This window comes from Cervus elaphus, chromosome 14, assembly GCF_910594005.1.
Source record: "Cervus elaphus chromosome 14, mCerEla1.1, whole genome shotgun sequence".
Taxonomy (NCBI): domain Eukaryota; kingdom Metazoa; phylum Chordata; class Mammalia; order Artiodactyla; family Cervidae; genus Cervus; species Cervus elaphus.
In genome coordinates this window covers 21,818,912-21,838,437 of record NC_057828.1, presented here as the reverse complement: position 1 = coordinate 21,838,437, position 19,526 = coordinate 21,818,912, and the positions used below count along the sequence as shown (strand labels likewise).

The window sequence follows — 19,526 nt, the reverse complement described above, 5'->3', positions numbered from 1 at the left end:
CTTGTTTTTAAGATTAAGTTTTTAAAGTTGCAAATTCATTTATATAAAAGCTAAATATTTCCATCCAGGTCTTGGATTTTCAGATTTTTTTAAATGTGAGGATATGGATGTATGTCTCTTTTATCCATCTCTGTATCCCAATAGCCTAGAAGGGTGGCTGCACAAAATGTATTTTCCTAAAAATATCCCTTGGATGAATGAATACATTTATCTATTGAGATAGAAAACTGCTCCATCATTTCTCCAAATACTTGAAACAAAAATTGAATTTTAGAATGTCTCCTGTTTTCTTTTAACAAAAATCTAAATTTTAGCAGGTGATAAATGTGTATCTTTCACTTTTCTGCCCATTTTAATCAACATTGTTCTTTAACACAAACCTTTAAAATGAAAAATACTTTGGTTACTACTCTGCTTTGGCCTACAAATCTTCTTATTTGTGAGTCCAGGATAAAAGCACATTCATGAGGCATAGCAGAAAATAGGAGTCAAGTTCAATCACACAGTACATAATATTCAAAGTTTCTTCTCTCACATGGTTCCACGTGTCTGATTTCATTTCTTTACCCACCGTAAATCACATGGCTGAATCTAAAGTCAATGGCTGGGGCTATATTAGCATACATTAACAATTGATTATATGATTTAAGATATTTGATTCAAAAAATAGGATTTATTGATGACAGTATTGCAAAAAATGTGTTTCAATGAAAGTGTGCATATTTTTTTTCTTCATAGAGTACTTGCAAAAAAAAAAAAACCCCTCATTCATTATATATCTTTATAGTTTAAGGAAATAATATGATTTGAAAAAGTTAAAGGAAAGTTGACTATACAATAGCAAATCAAGTTACCCTTTACTAAATACTCACTTCTCACAAGAAGTATGCCTTGATTTGTGTATTCTCTTTTAGTTGGACTAAATTTTATATACTATTTCTGTGTTATGTAAGTGTAAAACTTAGAAATTAAATTCTGTGTCCAAAAAAACACATGCACACACAAATTCTTGATATTAGATAATAATTGATACCATTTCTATAGTTCTTACTCTGATCCAAAATTTCTTTCACTAAATTTCTCATCAACTGGGGACAAGTAATTGTATTTCCAGGCTGAGCAATTATTAATTTCTTCCCTCAAGTCCTGACTTTGGCTCCCTGTTTACTGCCCCGTAGATGCCTCCAGCACCCTGGTAGAGAGTTCTGTTGTCTTCATGTTCTGAATTGTAGCTATTTTTATGAAATAACCTTCAGTTGTTTAATTTTAAAGCAATAGTTTCAATTATAGCATTTGATACAACATATAAATTTTTTAAATGGTCACTTAAATGTGGAAGAGAGCCACTCTGAACCAAAACAAGAGACGCTTAAGAGAAAAAGAGTTGATAGAAATGTGATTTTCCTCTGATCAGAAGGTACACCAGATTTTGGCTGTGTCTGAGCTTTTGTTGGTAGATATCTCCTTTTATTTGACTGGGCCACGCTAATTATTAGTTTCTAGGTCTTGTGTTCCTTTCGCTACCAGATTTTTCTAGTGAGAATTCTATGTCCACTTCCTACTCATCCTTTCCATCAGTCCTGATCACCCAGCCTTTGGAACTCTGGTCATTCTACTCAGTTCAAAAAGACAGTAGTGACCACCTCTGTGAGCTTTTCTTCAGCTCTCATTTTTCTGGACTTATGGGAGGTGACAGTTAACTTTGCTTTTTTAAATTTCTCTCCTACCTATGTTTCCATTTTATGGCATTATCCTGATTATTCTAACTTTATTATTGTCCCTATTCTTTCCATCTCTTAAAACTAGGGCATTTCCTCAAACAGTTCTTTTTATGTCTTCTTCATTTGCTCCCCCAGAGACATGAATTTTTGACTGGTGATTGCCAGTTTATTTTCCTAGCTCCAATTCCTCTTCTGAGATTTAGTTTCTTATTTCCAAATGATGGATAGTTTTTTATACATCATTAATATACATTCACTCTGCCCCAGATGGAGTTTATATCCTCAACCCTGTATTTTCTTCTTTTCCTGACCTTTCTATTTCTGTTAATAATGCTATTTTTCCGTAATGGGTGAAAAGGATTGACCACATTACCCCTATCATCACCTCATAACAACTTGTCTTAATGATTCTCTTCTGAAATATATAGATTCCATTCTTTCAACCCATTTAGTTATGTGTCAGTCTTTAATTAACATCCTTATCATCTTATTTCCCCCAAAGCACAGTAATAACCTAACCAGTTCCTCTGTAGTTAAATTATCTGTATCCTCCAGACATTCCACTGTAGTTTGGTTGCCTTAACTTGACTTTGAGCATCTTCTTCCCTTCCTCCACCCAATTTTTAAAACCTCCCTTTGTCCACAGGATAAATTCCAGCTGTTTACATCCACTTAGTAGGAGAGATGAGAGTAATAAAGCTTATATGAGGGGTTCAAGTGAGTGTGAATGCTGAAAAATGATGTGGTGGGACAAACATTCTATTTCTGGGAAATGAGAGAGGTATCAGAAGCCTAACAACAAGAATGTAATATCCTAGAAGGTGGGATACAGAGACTCAGAGTGTGTGAGGCAATGAAACATCACAAAGAGTAGAACAGGCATGTTTGAAAAGGGCCAAAAGCATGAAATCTAGAAGATAAAGTTGCAGAAGCTAAGAAGGCCAGGAAAAGTTTCAGTTGCCTCTTTGCAAAGTCTAAAGTCCACATCCCAAGCTTGCCTTTGTTGGTGTTGGAATAATCACTAAAGATAGATATACCACAACCTTCCTTTCCATCTTTGTCTTCTATGCAAACTTCTTAAGCCAGATAGTCTATATATGGCCTGAAATGGGGTCTTGCCTATTTCTCCAGATTCATCTCTTAGCTCCCTTCTCTACATTCAGCCTTCCTGAATATTTTTCATGCCTCTGGCCTTTATGACAACATCCCCCAGAATCCTTCATATTCTCTGAAAACAAGCTCAAGTATCTTATTCTTTTTGAAACTTCCTTAATCCCTTTGAATCAAATGATATCTTGTAAATAGGCCTATGTCACTTATCATACCTCACTGTGAGACAGCAAAAGAGACACAGATGTAAAGAACAGACTTTTGGACTCTGTGGGAGAAGGCTTGGGTGGGATGACTTGAGAGAATAGCATTGAAACATGTATATTACCATATGTGAAATAGATTGCCAGTCCAGGCTCCATTCATGAGACAGGGCGCTCAGAATATACAGGGCCAAAGAATATATTCAACCTGATTTTGGTATTGACCATCTGGTGATGCCCATGTGTAGAGTCATCTTTTGTGCTGTTTTAAGAGGGTGTTTGCTATGACCAGTGTATTCTCTTGGCAAAACTCTTAGACTTTACCCTACTTCATTTTGTACTCCATGACCAAACTTGCCTGTTACTCCAGATATCTCTTGACTTTCTACTTTTGCTTTCCAGTCCTCTGTGATGAAAAGGACATCTTTGTTTGCTGTTAGTTCTAGAAGGTCTTGTAGGTCTTCATAGAACCGTTCAACTTCAGTTTCTTCAGCATTACTGGTTGGGGCATAGACTTGGGTACTGTGAAACTGAATGGTTTGACTTGGAAATGAACAGAGATCATTCTATCATTTTTGAGATGGCACCCTGGTACTGCATTTTGGACTCTTTTGTTGACTTATGAGGGCTACTTCATTTCTTCTCAGGAATTCTTGCCCACAGTGGTAGCTCTAATGGTCATCTGAATTAAATTCACACATTCTAGCCCATTTTAGTTCACTGATTCCTAAAATGTCGATGTTCACTCTTTCCATCTCCTGCAATTTACCTTAATTCATATACCTAAGATTCAATGTTCCTATGAAATATTGATATGTCTGTTAAGACACACACATTTTATATCTCCAACTAAACTTGAAGCTGTTTGAGAACAACAATTGAACCTCATAAGCTTCTTTGCCAGTTTCAATTCATTGACAAAACATCTTACTTGGAGGAAGAGCTCAATAGTATGGGTTGAATGGATGGGACACCTCGTAGAGTGGAGGTCGGGCCAGTTGTTGGTAGTTGGAAGACATCATAGAGAACCATCATGTTTCCCCTGCTTCCTGAGCTGGGGCCATTTCTGAGAGCCAAGAGCACTGTGTGTCTCGAGCAGTGCTGGTAGGTAATCTGAAAGGTGAGTGGAGCCCCTGGAATTCTGAAGGCTGCAGAGCATTTAGTGACAGGAAAATTGGCTCTGTGGACCACTTTATAGCAGATCTTTCTAGTTTTTAGCTTCTATACTGGACTAACTCTTTATAAGTATTTTAAATAAAGCCCCTTTTGTTTCTCTCACTCATATCAAAATCCATTTATTTTTATGACTCTGATAATATTAGTGCATTTATCCCTTTTGTATCCAGTTTTGGGTTGACAACATATCTTTTATGTTGATAAGTTTTGCACATATTTAAACTTCATTATATATTGATTAGTGGGACTGCAGGCTGGAGTTTCCAAGTATGGGTTGGCATTCATAACGGGATACAGTTAAAACCAAGTGGCTGGACCATCCCAGGGCAATGTTGTATATAATTCCCCGATGGCACTCCTTACATCATAAATAATAATGAAAGTAAATGTACACTTACCAGAGAGAATCAACAAAGCCCAGCCCTGATTTGCTGATTGCACTTTTCTCCCCAGGTATTAAAGCCAGCTTTCGAACAAGGGTGCCTGAAGGTTTGATTGTCTTTGCGGCATCACCTGGCAATCAGGAAGAGTATTTTGCAATTCAGTTGAAGAATGGACGCCCGTATTTTCTTTTTGATCCTCAGGTAAATGAGTAATCATAAGAGTTGACATTTTTGAGAGTTTATCAGGTGCTTATATTTTCACAATGAATCCTCACCAAAAACTTACAGGTGAGTACTTCATTATTCCCACTCTACAACATGGAAAATGAAACTTACAAAAGTGATGTGACTTACCCACAGCTAAAATAGCAGATCTTCAAACAACATAGACTGACTGATAACCTACATGCTTTTTTCACAACCATATGCTACCTTATCATGAAGATTAAAGTTTTTAACTGCACTCCTTGAGAAAATTATGTCTCTCTGTCTCCCTTCCATTTTCTCTCTCTTCCTTTCCTCCCTTCTTTCTTGCTTCCCCACCCTATCTCTATTTTCTTTTCTTCACCAACAATGTTTGTGTCCATCAGGTACTATTGAGCTCAGTATTGATGACTGCAACACTTCTAAAGTTAAATATGACCATACCCCTATGAAACAATCTAGGTAGGATATAGTTAATTTTTTAAAAATACTCCTGAATGTTGTGAAAGAGAAGTACACTACTAAGTATTATGAGTGAGTAAAATAAAGGGTCTTTCTTTTGTTAGTTCTCTGCAAATGTAATATTTAACTGAGATGCAAAACAATAAATAAAAGGATAGGAGTGTGTATCTATACAAGAGGAAATGTGTTTGAGGTAGGGCAGGCCAGAGGAAATACTGACAGGAGATGAGGGAAGGAGCTGTAATAAAATTTCCAAGCAGAGCAAATAGCAAATATTCAGTGTCTCAGTTATGATGTGAACATGGCATATTCAGTGCATTGAAATGAAATTAAGATGATTATAGAGAACAAAGAGAATGGTGGTAGGTTGAAAAATTTGGTAGAGACTAAGTAATTTAGGATCTTGGAAACAAATGAAAGAGTTTAAATTTTTCCTAAGGGCAGTTCAGTTCAGTTCAGTCACTCAGTCATGTCCTACTCTTTGTGACCCCACGGACTGCAGCACGCAAGGCTTCTATGCCCATCACCAACTCCCAGAGCTTGCTCAAACTCATGTCCATCTAGTCAGTGATGCCATCCAACCATCTCATCCTCTGTCATTCCCTTCTCCTCCTGCCTTCAATCTTTCCTAGCCTCAGGGTATTTTCAAATGAGTCAGTTTTCGCATGAGGTGGCCAAAGTATTGGAGTTTCAGCTTCACATTCAGTCCTTCCAATGAATATTCAGGACTGATTTCCTTTAGGATTGCCTGGTTTGATCTCCTTGCTGTCCAAGGGACTCTCAAGAGTCTTCTCTAACACCACAGTTCAAAAGCATCACTTCTTTGGCACTTAGCTTTCTTTATGGTGTAACTGTCACAGCCATACATGACTACTGAAAAAGCCACAGCTTTGACTAGATGGACATTTGTTGGCAAAGTAATGTCTCTGCTTTTTAGTATGCCATCTAGGTTGGTCACAACTTTTCTTCCAAGGAGCAATGGTCTTTTAATTTCATGGCTACAGTCACCATCTGCTGTGGTTTTGGAGCCCAAGGAAATAAAGTCACTGTTTTCCATTGTTTCCGCATCTATTTGCCATGAAGTGATGGGACCAGATACCATGAACTTCATTTTTTGCATGTTGAGTTTTTAGCCAGCCTTTTCACTCTCCTTTTTAACTTTCATCAAGAAGCTCTTTAGTTCCTCTTCGCTTTCTGCCTTAAGGGTGGTGTCATCTATGTACCTGAGGTTATTGAATTTTCTCCCTGCAAGCCTGATTCCAACTTATGCATCATCCAGCCCAGGATTTCGCATGATATACTCTGCATGTAAGTTAAATAAGCACGGTGACAATACACAGTCTTGAAATGCTCCTTTCCCAGTTTTGAACCAAGGCAAATGGGAAACTATTGCATAGTCTTCACTTTAGTTAAAGGAAGGTTAGTAAGCATTTGCCATTAGGTACTGTATTGGGCCCATGAGTAATTGAGGAAAAGGACTATGTAAAACTCAGGTTTTCAGCTTAAAACTGCTGATGTATGCTTGTCAAAGAAGCATTTTCTGTTATATGGTAAAACAGGCACAACTTTTCCCATTGTATCTAAGGGATTGTAGGTGAAGAGCTTCCTACACCCTGGAGACCCATTCATGTTGAAGAGGAAAGGCAGGGCCTGCTGGCCAAGTGTGTCTGAGCACCACCCCAGACCCTACAGAAGTCTTTAAGAAGCAGACTGAGCCCTTCCTGGGTTAGGAAGCTGGTAAAGCCATGAGCTGGCAACTGGCAAGACCAGGGGAAAAAAGGATTATTCCTGTTATTTGGACAGTAGCCTATTAACCACCTGGCCTGATAAGGGTTCCTGGGCATCCCCTAGAATTGAAGCTTCTTAAGGGATGTTCATAGGTGGGCAATGAGTAAGCAAATAAGAAATAGCAAACATCTAAGCAGATCCTGGATCCTGGGAGAAAGGGGTAAGAAACTAGTTGCTTCTGAAGGCAAGGCAGATGGCATTAGGAAGACAAAGGCAGCACACTGAAGTTGATTGAATTACAGAACTGAAAATATTTTTCGTTTGAATCCTTTAAGTTGATTACTTAGAAGAGGGACTGCTGAGATTCGTTACTAGGTCAAAATACATAACAAAAATATGAAAACAAAGATTAAGGAGGATACTAATATGAAGAAGAAATTCAAAAGGAAAGCAAAAAACACATGCACCATAAAAGATGGATAAGAGAAATTAATGAAATATAAAATAGGCGAGAAAATCTGATTTAAGAAGAATGTTTGATTATGAATTTATTGAAAGGACTCATCAAATGCCTGGCAAGATTAAGCAAAACTTGTGCTTCTATAGGACTTCTGTATGTTATCCATTATTCTAAGTGTCCTCTCTACACATAAATGCACTGACATATGATCTCATTTAAACATCACACCAATTCTATAAGGTAGATACTTATTATTGTTATTCCCACTTTACAGGTGAAAATCTAAGTCAGAGTTAAATTAATTTTCCCAAAGTAATACAGCAGATCTGTGACCAAGCTTTTCAACATGAAAGAAGAATGCTTGTTGATGTCCAGAGACTCAATTAAAATGCCATCCATGCACTATATTGGAAGGAAATGTTTCAGCAAGGCTTCTAATCAGAAGGAAAAAAAAATCTGAAATATAGTGGAGAAGCAGTGGTGAGTGGTAAGCCTAGGGATATTAAGTTCAGCCAAGGTATTTAATGACAGACTGAATAGAAATATGTTTTATAGTCAAAGAATCTTTGACATAGAAGAGACAGGCAGCAAAGGAAAAAGAAATCTGATATTTGTTTGGTGCTAAAATTACTAAGAGTTGAAGGAGAGGTCGAAAGATGAATGACTTAAAAGTTTCTAAGGTGTCAATTTGATAGAGGGGGGGAGTTACGGTATAGGTCATATTAGTTTCTTGATTCCATAAAATAAATAGACAAAAATATTTGATTTTAAATGTGAAAAAAGAAATTAATTACTAATAGAATGAAAACACTCCAAGAATGATTAACAAGATGGAAAAAAAAAAGACTGCTAGATTGTAAATATCAGCAAAAACATAAAAGAAAGGAAACAATCCGTTAAAATAGAAGAACAATCAATGAGAAAGAAAAAAAAATCTGGTTCTGCTTTTTCTACCTAACTCCACCTAATTTCTACCTAAATCTACCTAAAGTACTATCTGGGTGTATTGGAGACAAAGCCAGAAAGGGAAAACTTTAATCGTATAGACATTTATTCATAGAGCTTTAAAAGTACACAACGTGGGTTCACGTTGATTTTCTCTTCATTCTTGGAGTTGCCTCATGAGGTATTGTTTCCTTCCCTGCTTTAGATGACATGTCTCAACTAGAGTCACACAGTGATCTAATGATAGAACTGGCACTGAATTTAGTTCATTTCATTCAATGAAACACTGTTAAAAATGTATTATCCTGGGACTTCCTCAGAGGTCCAGTGGTAAAGACTCTACCTTCCAATACAGGGGCTGTAGGTTGAGGGATCGAATGCCACTGGGTGAGGATGAAAACTGTAAACAAAGCAAAACAAACAAATGAAAAACCCTCTGTCACATAAGTAGATAACCAGCCAATTTGCATAGGAAATAAAAATCTTTTTTTTAAAAAAGGTATTGTACCCCAAGCACTGTGGTAGACAATTATGCACTGGAAACACGGGAATGAGGAAGAAACAAAATGCCAGTCCTGCCATCCTCTCCTGGGATGCCCGTCTTCCAAGATGGATGTACAGAGTCTTGCTGAACTTGGACATGGTAATGTGCCAGGGTGGCTTCACACTGCCTCACGCTTACAAGCTGTCATGCCCTCATAAACATCCATCCTGGTGTTTGGAGTATAACTCTAGGGGACCACTCAAGCCCTGCAGCTACAGCTGTAATAGTGCAAAGGCTCCAGGTTTATTCACAGGCTTTGAGTATCTAATAAAAGCGCCTTGCTTGCCGCAGCCCCCCCCCCCCCCACCATACTCTCTAAACATACAGAGCAAAATCTTTGCAGAATTCATTAAAAAAATGGTTCCATCAGAACTGAAGCATGACTGCCATCTCTTTGACAGAGTTGCTTTTCCTTCTAAAAGATGTGATAGCTTCCAATTCTGCAGAAATGAAAGGTGAAGACGTTAAACAATGCTTAACTCCACTCAGCCACATGATTGCTGTTCAGATCCTGAGGTTGGCTTCTAGAAAACGCTCTCCATCTCATCTTTTTTCATTCCTCTCTGTGATAAGATAGACTGGTATAAACTGGTATAAACCAAAGCAGAGTTCTAGGAAGTGTTCACAGGGCACTGCCCACGGTTCCTACCCCTTACCCTCCTCCCTTAGACAGTGCCTGAGAGTGCTCCTCACTAACACTGACATCCCCCACTGCTCTGTCCCTGCCCTGCATACCCAAATCCTGACCTGTATACAAATCTGCTACTTGCCCAACAAATATTAATGAAACTGTTAAAGCCAAACAGTTGGAGAACCAGGGGGATGGAGAGGGTTTAATGATCCCTTCAAAGTGCATGTTTACATGGAATAATACTATCCATCTACAAGGCAAAAATCACCTGCATTTTCAGTAAAGTAATAATTAATATATACAAAAATTGGCTGAGTAGGCCTGCCTTAGGGCGTACTTGAAAAAATGTAATCAGATAAATCACACTACATGCTCATGGGTCATGATGCTCTTTATACATGAGTCCATGAGCTCAAGCTAGCCAGGATTGGTCCTTTCTCACCACCAAGGAATTTACCTAGGTTACCTGGACATATTTGCTAACTTTTTAATGAAATCTCCATGTATTATTATCAGACAAATAATTGTTGAAACTGAGGGATGGAGACTATTTGATATAGTCTTACATTTTTTTTTCTCTTTTGCCTTAGGAATATAAATAGAGTTTTTTTCCCTCCTTTTTTTGAACTGACTAGTGAAAGACTAGAGCTCTCTTCAACAAAATTAGAGACACCAAGGGAACATTTCATGAAAAGTTGGGCTCAATAAAGGACAGAAATGGATGGACCTAACAGAAGCAGAGGATATTAAGAAGAGGTGGCAAGAAAACACAGAAGAACTATACAAAAAAGATCTTCATGACCCAGATAATCATGATGGAGTGATCACTCACCTAGAGCCAGACATCCTGGAATGTGAAGTCAAGTGGGCCTTAAGAAGCATCATGGCGAACAAAGCTAGTGGATGTGATGGAATTCTGGTTGAGCTATTTCAAATCCTAAAAGAAGATGCTGTGAAAGTGCTGCAGTCAATATGACAGCAAATTTGGAAAACTCAGCAGTGGCCACAGGACTGGAAAAGGTCAGTTTTCATTCCAATCCCAAAGAAAGGTAAGGCCAAAGAATGCTCAAACTACCGCACAATTGCACTCATCTCACACGCTAGTAAAATAATACTTAAAATTCTCCAAGCTAGGCTTCAACAATATGCGAATCATGAACTTCCAGATGTTCAAGCTGGATTTAGAAAAGGCAGAGGAACCAGAGATCAAATGGCCAACATCCACTGGATCACCAAAAAAGCAAGAGAGTTCCAGAAAAACATCTTTTTTTGCTTTATTGATATGCCAAAGCCTTTGACTGCATGGATCACAATAAACTGTGGAATATTCTGAAAGAGCTGGGAATACCAGACTATCTGACCTGCCCCTTGAGAAATCTATGTGCAGGTCAGGCAGCAACAGTTAGAACTAGACATGGAACAACATACTGGTTCCAAATAGGAAAAGGAGTATGTCAAGGCTGTATATTGTCACCATGCTTGTTTAACTTATATGCAGAGTACGTCATGAGAAATGCTGGGCTGGATGAAGCACAAGCTGGAATCAAGATTGCTGAGAGAAATATCAATAACCTCAGATATGCAGATGACACCACCCTTACTGCAAAGTGAAGAAGAACTAAAGAGCCTCTTGATGAAAGTGAAAGAGGAGAGTGAAAAAGTTGGCTTAAAACTCAACATTCAGAAAACTAAGATCATGGCATCCGGTCCCATCACTTCATGACAAATAGATGGGGAAACAGTGGCAGACTTTATTTTGGGGGGACTCCAAAATCACTGAAGATGGCGACTGCAGTCATGAGATAAAAAGACGTTTACTCCTTGGAAGAAAAGTTATGACCAACCTAGACAGCATTTTAAAAAGCAGAAACATTACTTTGCCAAGAAAGGTCCATCTAGTCAAGGTTATGGTTTTTCCAGTGGTCATGTATGGATGTGAGATTTGGACTATAAAGAAAGCCGAGTGCTGAAAAATTGATGCCTTTGAACTGTGGTATTGGAGAAGACTCTTGAGAGTCCATTGGACTGAAAGAAGATCCATCCAGTCCAACCTAAAGGAAATCAGTCCTGAATGTCCATTGGAAGGACTGATGTTGAAGCTGAAACTCCAATACTTTGGCCACCTGATGTGAAGAGCTGACTCATTTGAAAAGACCCTGATGCTGGGAAACTTTGAAGGCAGGAGGAGAAGGGGACGACAGAGGATGAGATGGTCGGATGGCATCACCAACTCAATGGACATGAGTTTGGGTCAACTCTGGGAGTTGGTGGTGGATAGGAAGGCCTGGCATGCTGCAGTCCATTGGGTCGCAAAGAGTTGGACATGACTGAGCAACTGAACTGAACTGAACTGAACTTTTTAAAATTGAAGTATACAGTCCATGGGGTCACAAAGAATCAGATATGACTGAGCAACTAAGTGCAGTACAGCACATAGTTGATTTACAGTGTTGTCTTTCTGTGTATAGCAAAGTGACTCAGTTATATGTGCGAAGTGAAGTGAAGCAAAAGTCACTCAGTTGTGTCTGACTCGTTATGACAGTCCATGGAATTCTCCAGGCCAGAATACTGGAGTGGGTAGCCATTCCTTTCTCCAGCAGGTCTTCCCAACCCAGGGATCGAACCCGGGTCTCTCACATTGCAGGCAGATTCTTTGCCAGCTGAGCCACAAGGGAATCCAAGAATACTGGAGTGGGTAGCCTATCCCTTCTCCAGCAGATCATCCTGAACCAGGAATCAAACCAGAGTCTCCTGAATTGCAGGCAGATTCTTTACCAACTGATCTATCAGGGAAGCCATATATATATATACATATATATCTATATAGCTATAGATATATAGATATATAAAATATTCTTTTCCATTATGGTTTATCACAGGATATTGAATATCATTCCCTGTGCTATACTGTAGGACCTTGTTGGTTATGTATCCTATAACAGTTTGCATTGGGTAATCCCAAACTCCCAGTCATTGCCTTCTCCACTCTCTTCCCCCTTGGCAACTGAAAGTCTGTTCTGTATGTTATGAATATGGTTTCTTGAACAAAGTAAGAGCCACCGCAAATTTGAAGAACCTGAAGAGTTTGTTTTATATGTCTGTCACTGACATTCAAAATATTTATATTTTAAATAATTTAGGTACCACTTTAAGCTAGTTTTCTTTTCCTTGTGTCTTAAAGGATACAAGGTTATCTAATGAACATTTTACTGTACTCATCAGACAAGTAGTTATTTACTCAATGCGTCTTTCTTATATGAGTGTACAGTCCAGGGAGGACAGGACAAATATATCCTTGAGGCTCAGTACAGTCCTAGGAATGTGCATGCTTTGTCACTCAGTCATGTCTGACTCTTTACGACCCCGTGGACTGTAGCTTGTCAGGTTCCTCAGTCCATGGAATTCTCCTAGCAAGAGTACTGGAGTGGGTTGCCATTTCCTTCTCCAGGGGATATTCCCAACCCAGGGATTGAACCCTTGTCTCCTGTGTCTCCTGCATTGCAGGCGGATTCTTAACATGCTGAGCCTTGGGATATAGTAGGTAATACATAAATGTCTCTTGACAGATTGGCTGACTTCCTGGCTTGATAAATATTGGTAAAATAGTATTCATAATTGAAGAAAATTGCTCATTTTCTAGGATAAAATTTCTGACTCTTTAATGATAATGTAACTTAGTTCTTATTTGTTTTAATTTGTCAGTTAGTTAGATACTTTGACTTATATCAATGGTTGTTTTCAGATTACTGTTCCTGAATCCATTCAAAATAATTAAATATTGAGTTGTGGAAACAGCATTTTGTAACAATTTAAAGTTACTCTCTAACACATGGTTTAAAAATACCTGTAGTCATTGTGTGTGCATGCTCAGTCGCTCAGTCATGTCTAACTCTCTGCGACCACATGAACTTTAGTTCGCCAGGCTCCTCTGTCCATGGTATTTTCCGGGCAAGAATACTGGAGTGGGCTGCCATTTCCTCCTCCAGCAGTCACTGTGTAGTTTCTTCTTGTAAAATTATCTTAATAAACTTAAGTAATGAATTTTTACACAACAATGTAATTCTACATAAAGTTGTAGAATTCATTCAATGAATTGAATCCAGTTCACTCTACTAAGACATATTTGTGAGAAAGGGAAAAGATTTCTTGTAATATTTAAAACTGGATATATGTTTGCATATTATACACTGAATACTTAGAATTATTGTTAAGAGTCACTAAAGAAAAAATACTCCATTTTTTAACTGCTGTATTTTTTTATTGTCTCAGAAATTTGGCTATAGTCTTCCCATTTTTATTAGATTAATTTCAATTTGGAAATACTTGATCAGATGATATTTTATTGACTAGTAATAACTCATGGTTCTTATTTAAATGTTTTATGTTCAGTCACATAATAAACTGACTTCACTTAGAGAAGTGGTGAAAGTGAAAGCTTTCAAAAAATTCAGAATAGCATCTATTTAACGCGTCTAGTATTTTCCAAAAAGAAAGAACAAACTGCATCATATGACACCAGCCTTGACCACAGGATTAGTCTGTTAATATTGGTGGGGGAAATATCTTAAACGATCATCAAAAAAATAGTATACAGAGGTCCCCTAAGTATGAAGAAAATTTGGCATAGTGAGACTATCTGTTATGTACTTGAATGTGTCACCAATAAGTGTGATTTCTGATGTAGAGAACTACTAATGCTTCACATTGTTGCCAAACATAATATGAAGAACCACTTACTCAGACACCTGATCTTTAGAATGCAGCATCGTTTGTAACAATTTTAACGCTAAGTACACTTTGATGAGACAGCATTTAATAAAATGCTCATTAATTTCATCATTAGCAAGGGTATGCTAAGAAGTAAGCCAGTTTCTTATGTCACGCCCAATTAGCATCCCATGCTAGTAATCCCATTAGTATTGTTGAATTCACTAATGGAAAAACTAATGGGCATGCTACCAGGGCACATTAATTGGGCACGACACCAGTTCTGGTTTTAATTATTAAACTACAATAATGAAATGTGTGTTTGTAAAATATTAAAATGTTGAAATTGGGTTGAAGAAAATAAAAGAATATGTAGAGAGAAAGAGTTATATGGAAAGTCAACTTATAAAGATTTGAGAACTTATCAAAATGGTCATATATCTAGCTGATTGAGTTGCCTATAAAAGTTAGGATATTGTCCATGAGAGAAGCAAACCCTCCCCTACTCGTGGGAAATTAAAACCTCTTTTTTGGTAATATGAAATTCTGTATGTCATACATGTTGTCATGCTCTGAATGAGGCCTGACAGGAGCCAATTAAATACATAGAATGGACAGGGTATGTTGCTGAAGCTACTTTAGAGAAATATAAACAAATGTTTTACTGACAATGGTGTGATTAATACTGCACTTTTTGTGATATTAAACCATCACCATATTACATCAGATAATTGTCAGTTTTATCATTTTTGAAAACCAGTATAGCAAAAGAATTAGAATTTGGTGAAACATTCCAAGTAATTTAAACATGTATTTTGTAATATTTTATCCAATCTTTTTTTGGTTTTGTTGTGATTTCAGAATTTTTTATTGATTGAAGTTAATTATTTCTAAGGGCCTTATTTGGTGGTTCCGCTAGTAAAAAACCTGCCTGCCAATGCAGGAGGCACAAGACACACAGGTTCATTCCCTGGTTTGGGAAGATCCCCTGGAGAAGGAAATGGTAACCCACTCCGGTATTCTTGCTTCGAAAATTCTATGGACAGAGGAGCCTGGCAGACTACAGTCCCATGGGGTTGCAAAGAGTTGGACGTGACTGAGGACGCTCACGCAATTTTTGCTAAGATCTACTTTATTAAGAAAGCAAGCAAAAATTGTTTTCCTTTAGAAGGTTTAGAGTAATTTTCTGTTTCATTTTCTTTAATCATAGTAGTTGTAAATGATGATGGTAACAAAGTTGAAATATCTTTTACTTAGTCTTATGTGTTCACTAACATTAAAAAATGTACCATTGTGCTAACCATGATATACATGGCCCCAAACTGTTAAGATGAAAGGGATCTCTTCTTCTCTTTATTTTCTTGCTCTCACTTCCTCTGAGCTAATCTCTATTCTTAATACCTACCTGCCATTTCCTGATTTTATCCACTTAGGAACTCATTTTTAACTTTGATACTATTACCTTAAGCAAAAGTACAAATGCTCCATTTTAGACTACAAATCACTGAATACTAAGTTTAACCACAATACGTATGTTAGAGGTATTAGTAACTAATTTTTTAATTTAAACTTTTTATTTTATATTGGAGTATAGCCAATTTACAATGTTGTGATAGTTTTGGGTAGACAGGAAAGGGACTCAGCCATACATATACATCTGTCTATCCTCCTCCAAACTTCCCTCACCCCATACTGCCACCTAACATTGAGCAGAGTTTCATGTGCTATACAGTAGGTCCTTGTTGGTTATCGTTTTTAAATACAGCAGTGTGTACATACCTGTCCCAAACTCCCTAAGTATCCCTTTCCCTCATCCTTCCCCCCTGGCAACAATAAGTTCATTCTCTAAGTCTGTGAGTCTGTTTTGTAAATAAGCTCATTGGTATCATTTCTTCTTAGATTCTACACATAAGGGATATTGTACGATATTTTTCTTTCTCCATCTGACTTTCTTCACTCAATATGATAATCTTTAGTAACTAATTTTTAATGTGAATCTAATTCCTGCTTGGTATTCATAGTGTAGTGAAGGTAAAAGAAACTAACTTGCCACACATTTTACTATCTTTAGAGCAGAATCATTTGAATGGTACTTTATTAGTTTCAAAGTCTTGTCTTTTTTATATTTCTGGCCCCAAATTTAAAATATTTGAATAGAAAATTCATTACCTTTTGTTTGAGTATAGTTACTTATGTTTGAGTATAGTTACTCAAAATCCAATTGTACTTATAAGAGATTTTCATTCTGAAGAGAAGTTCTTTTCAGATTTGAGCCTCATGGTGATGCAGAAGTACATCAGAGAAATGCCAGAATGATGTATCAACTTTGACTTTGAGTTCTGTTTGAAATGTGTGCATGCTTGCCTCAGGATTGTGTTGAAATTTGTAAATTGGTTTCTAACAAATATACAATATATGTATGAGTAACATGTATATAAAGACGCTTCCTCCTTGGAAGAAAAGCTGTGACCAACCTAGACAGCATGTTAAAAAACAGAGATGTTACTTTGCCAACAAAGGTCTATCTATTCAGAGCTATGGTTTTTCCAGTAGTCATGTACAGTTGTGAGAGTTGGACCATAAAGAAAGCTGAGTGCTGAAGAATTGATGCTTTTGAACTGTGGTGTTGGAGAAGACTCTGGAGAGTCCCTTGGACTGCAAGGAGATCAAACCAGTCCATCTTAAAGGAAATCAGTCCTGAATATTCATCAGAAAGACTGATGCTGAAGGTGAAATTCCAGTACTTTGGCCACCTGATGCAAAGAACTTACTCATTAGAAAAGACCCTGATGCTGGGAAAGATTGAAGGCAGGAGGAGAAGGGGGCGACAGAGGATGAGATGGTTGGATGGCATCACCAACTCGATTGACATGAGTTTGAGCAATCTCAGGGAATTGGTGATGGACACGGAAGCCTGGCGTGCTGCAGTCCATGGGGTTGCAAAGAGTCAGACATGACTGAGTGAATGAACTGATTGAAAATGTATATTTACTCACTGATTTTTTTCACTCATTCATTCCCTTAAGGGGTCTGCAGTGGAAGTTACCACAACTAATGATGATGGCAAACTATATAGTGATGGCAAATGGCATGAAGTAATTGCTATTAGGCATCAAGGTTTTGGCCAAATCACTCTTGATGGGCAGTTCACAGGTAAGATCTTCCTTGAAAAATATAAATGCCTGTATTGATATGCTGATGTTGCCATACTCCTCTGGGTTTTTATTCCTTCATCTCTTTTTTCACCTGTTTATCCCTTCTTCATCTAAATTGCTGTGGATTTTGCTTTCGGGATGTTCTTAAAATGATGAAGTCTTGGCAACTATTTCCTCTTCTTTGCAGGGTTCATTAAAGCAAAAATAAGAGCAAAGTCATCAGTATCAATTTTGTATCATTTTCAAGTCTTTACAATTTGCAAAGGCTCTTAGTTTTGCTTTACTTTTACTTGCAAAGAGGGAAGCCATTGGAGAATTTTGAAAGGAGGATGACATGATATGACTTCTTTCTTTAAAATTAACACTCTGGGTACTCTTTGGGGGATAAATTTTAAGGGGAACAAGGATGAAAGTATGGACCTAAGACAAACAGATATTTCTCCAGCAAAGATGGGTTTATTCAGAATCAGCAAAGAATTTCAGTTCAGAGTCTGCAATCTTTTTTTTACGTATTTTTTAATTTCTTTTTTTATTGAAGGATGATTGCTTTACAGAATTTTTCTGTTTTCTGTCAAACCTCAACATGAACCAGCCATAGGTGTACATATGTCCCCTCCCTTCTGAACCTCCCTCCCAGCTCCCTCCCCATCCCACCCCTCTAGATTGATACAAAGCATCTGTTTGAGTTTCCTGAGCCAGACAGCACATTCCCGTTGGCTGTCTGTTTTACACATGGTAATGTAAGTTTCCATGTTACTCTTTCAATACATCTCACCCTCTGCTCCCCTCTCCCCATGTCCATACATCCATTCTCTATGTCTGTTTCTCCATTGCCGCCCTGTAAATAAATTCTTCACTACCATCTTTCTATATTCCGTATATATGTGGTAGAATACGATATTTATCTTTCTCTTTCTGCCTCACTTCACTCTGTAAAATAGGTTCCAGGTTCATCCACCTCATCAGAACTGACTCAACTGTGTTCCTTTTTTGGCTGAGTAGTATTCCATTGTGTATATGTACCACAACTTCTTTATCCATTCATCTGTCGATGGGCGTCTAGGTTGCAATCTTGGTGCCATATGTAGCCCCCATACAGCAATGGGAGATAAACTCATTTATAGAGTGGAAAAGGAAGTTTGAAGAGCTGTAGTAAACACACATGTGTCTTTTCATTGGTCAAGTCATTGCCAGGAAAGAGGAGTCTTCTTCCTGTTAGACTCGTCACATGAGAGCTCCTCTTTCTGGCCTTCCAGATCTATTTAATTGAGGTTTCATTTTGTTATTTTTTTATATTTCCCCTCCCTTGATCAAGATTTCTCTTTCAGAGTACCACTGATCAAAAGTCGGGTTTTCTAGTTTCAATGGCTTTTTTCCCCTCAACCTCAGGAACTACCTTTCCTGGGTATGGTGTCTCACATCAGAGGGGAATAACACAGATTAGAAAACTACTGAGTTCATATTTGAGTAGCAAGGGGAGATAGGAGGGAGAACTCTCAGACAATTTGTATCTACAGTCCTTGTTCTTTATTATCAAGATCATGGACACTGGAGACAATCTGAAGCGTTATGTCATCACCAATGTTTAGCAATAAGTTTCCAACAGACCTGGTTCAACCATCTTCAGGAAGTTGCCTCATCAGATGTCGTCTGCTTCAATTATAGGAAATAATTACTTTAATGACACCATGTTATTTGAGCTTCCTTCAGAATTTGGAGCTTTCTTTAGGTGTGTCACCTGAGTCCAGGAATCTATTCCTTGGGCTTTCGTGGCACAAGGCTTGGTTAGCAATACCTGATGAGGGCTTCTCTGGTGAAGTTGAAGAAAGTTCTTCTGGAGGTATCTTTTCCAGTAGATAAAATCTTCAGGTTGGAAGGTCTTCATCCCTTGAGAGCACAGTATAAAAAGATTGCTCTACCAACACATGGTTATTTTTAATAGGAAAAATTTGGCCTTTGCATTATTGGAATATCTCTCGTTTTTCAGTTGGAGACCAAAAAAAGCAGGAACCAAATGTGTTGGGTGTCCTGCAACTGTTTCAAAGGGTGAGAATTTTTGAGTTCCAAAAGGTGCGGATCTGAGATTTAGAGGGACCA

The 19,526-nt window shown here is 37.8% G+C and overlaps 1 protein-coding gene across 1 annotated transcript in view; it reads left to right on the top strand.

Moving 5' to 3' along the window:
* Nucleotides 1-19,526, top strand: part of USH2A (usherin) — an 890,339-nt gene that overhangs the window by 341,225 nt on the left and 529,588 nt on the right. Inside the window, exons 22-23 of the mRNA XM_043922807.1 lie at nucleotides 4,664-4,794; nucleotides 17,301-17,427. Of these exons, the coding sequence (XP_043778742.1) occupies nucleotides 4,664-4,794; nucleotides 17,301-17,427 (258 nt within the window). The remainder of the gene's footprint in view (nucleotides 1-4,663; nucleotides 4,795-17,300; nucleotides 17,428-19,526) is intronic.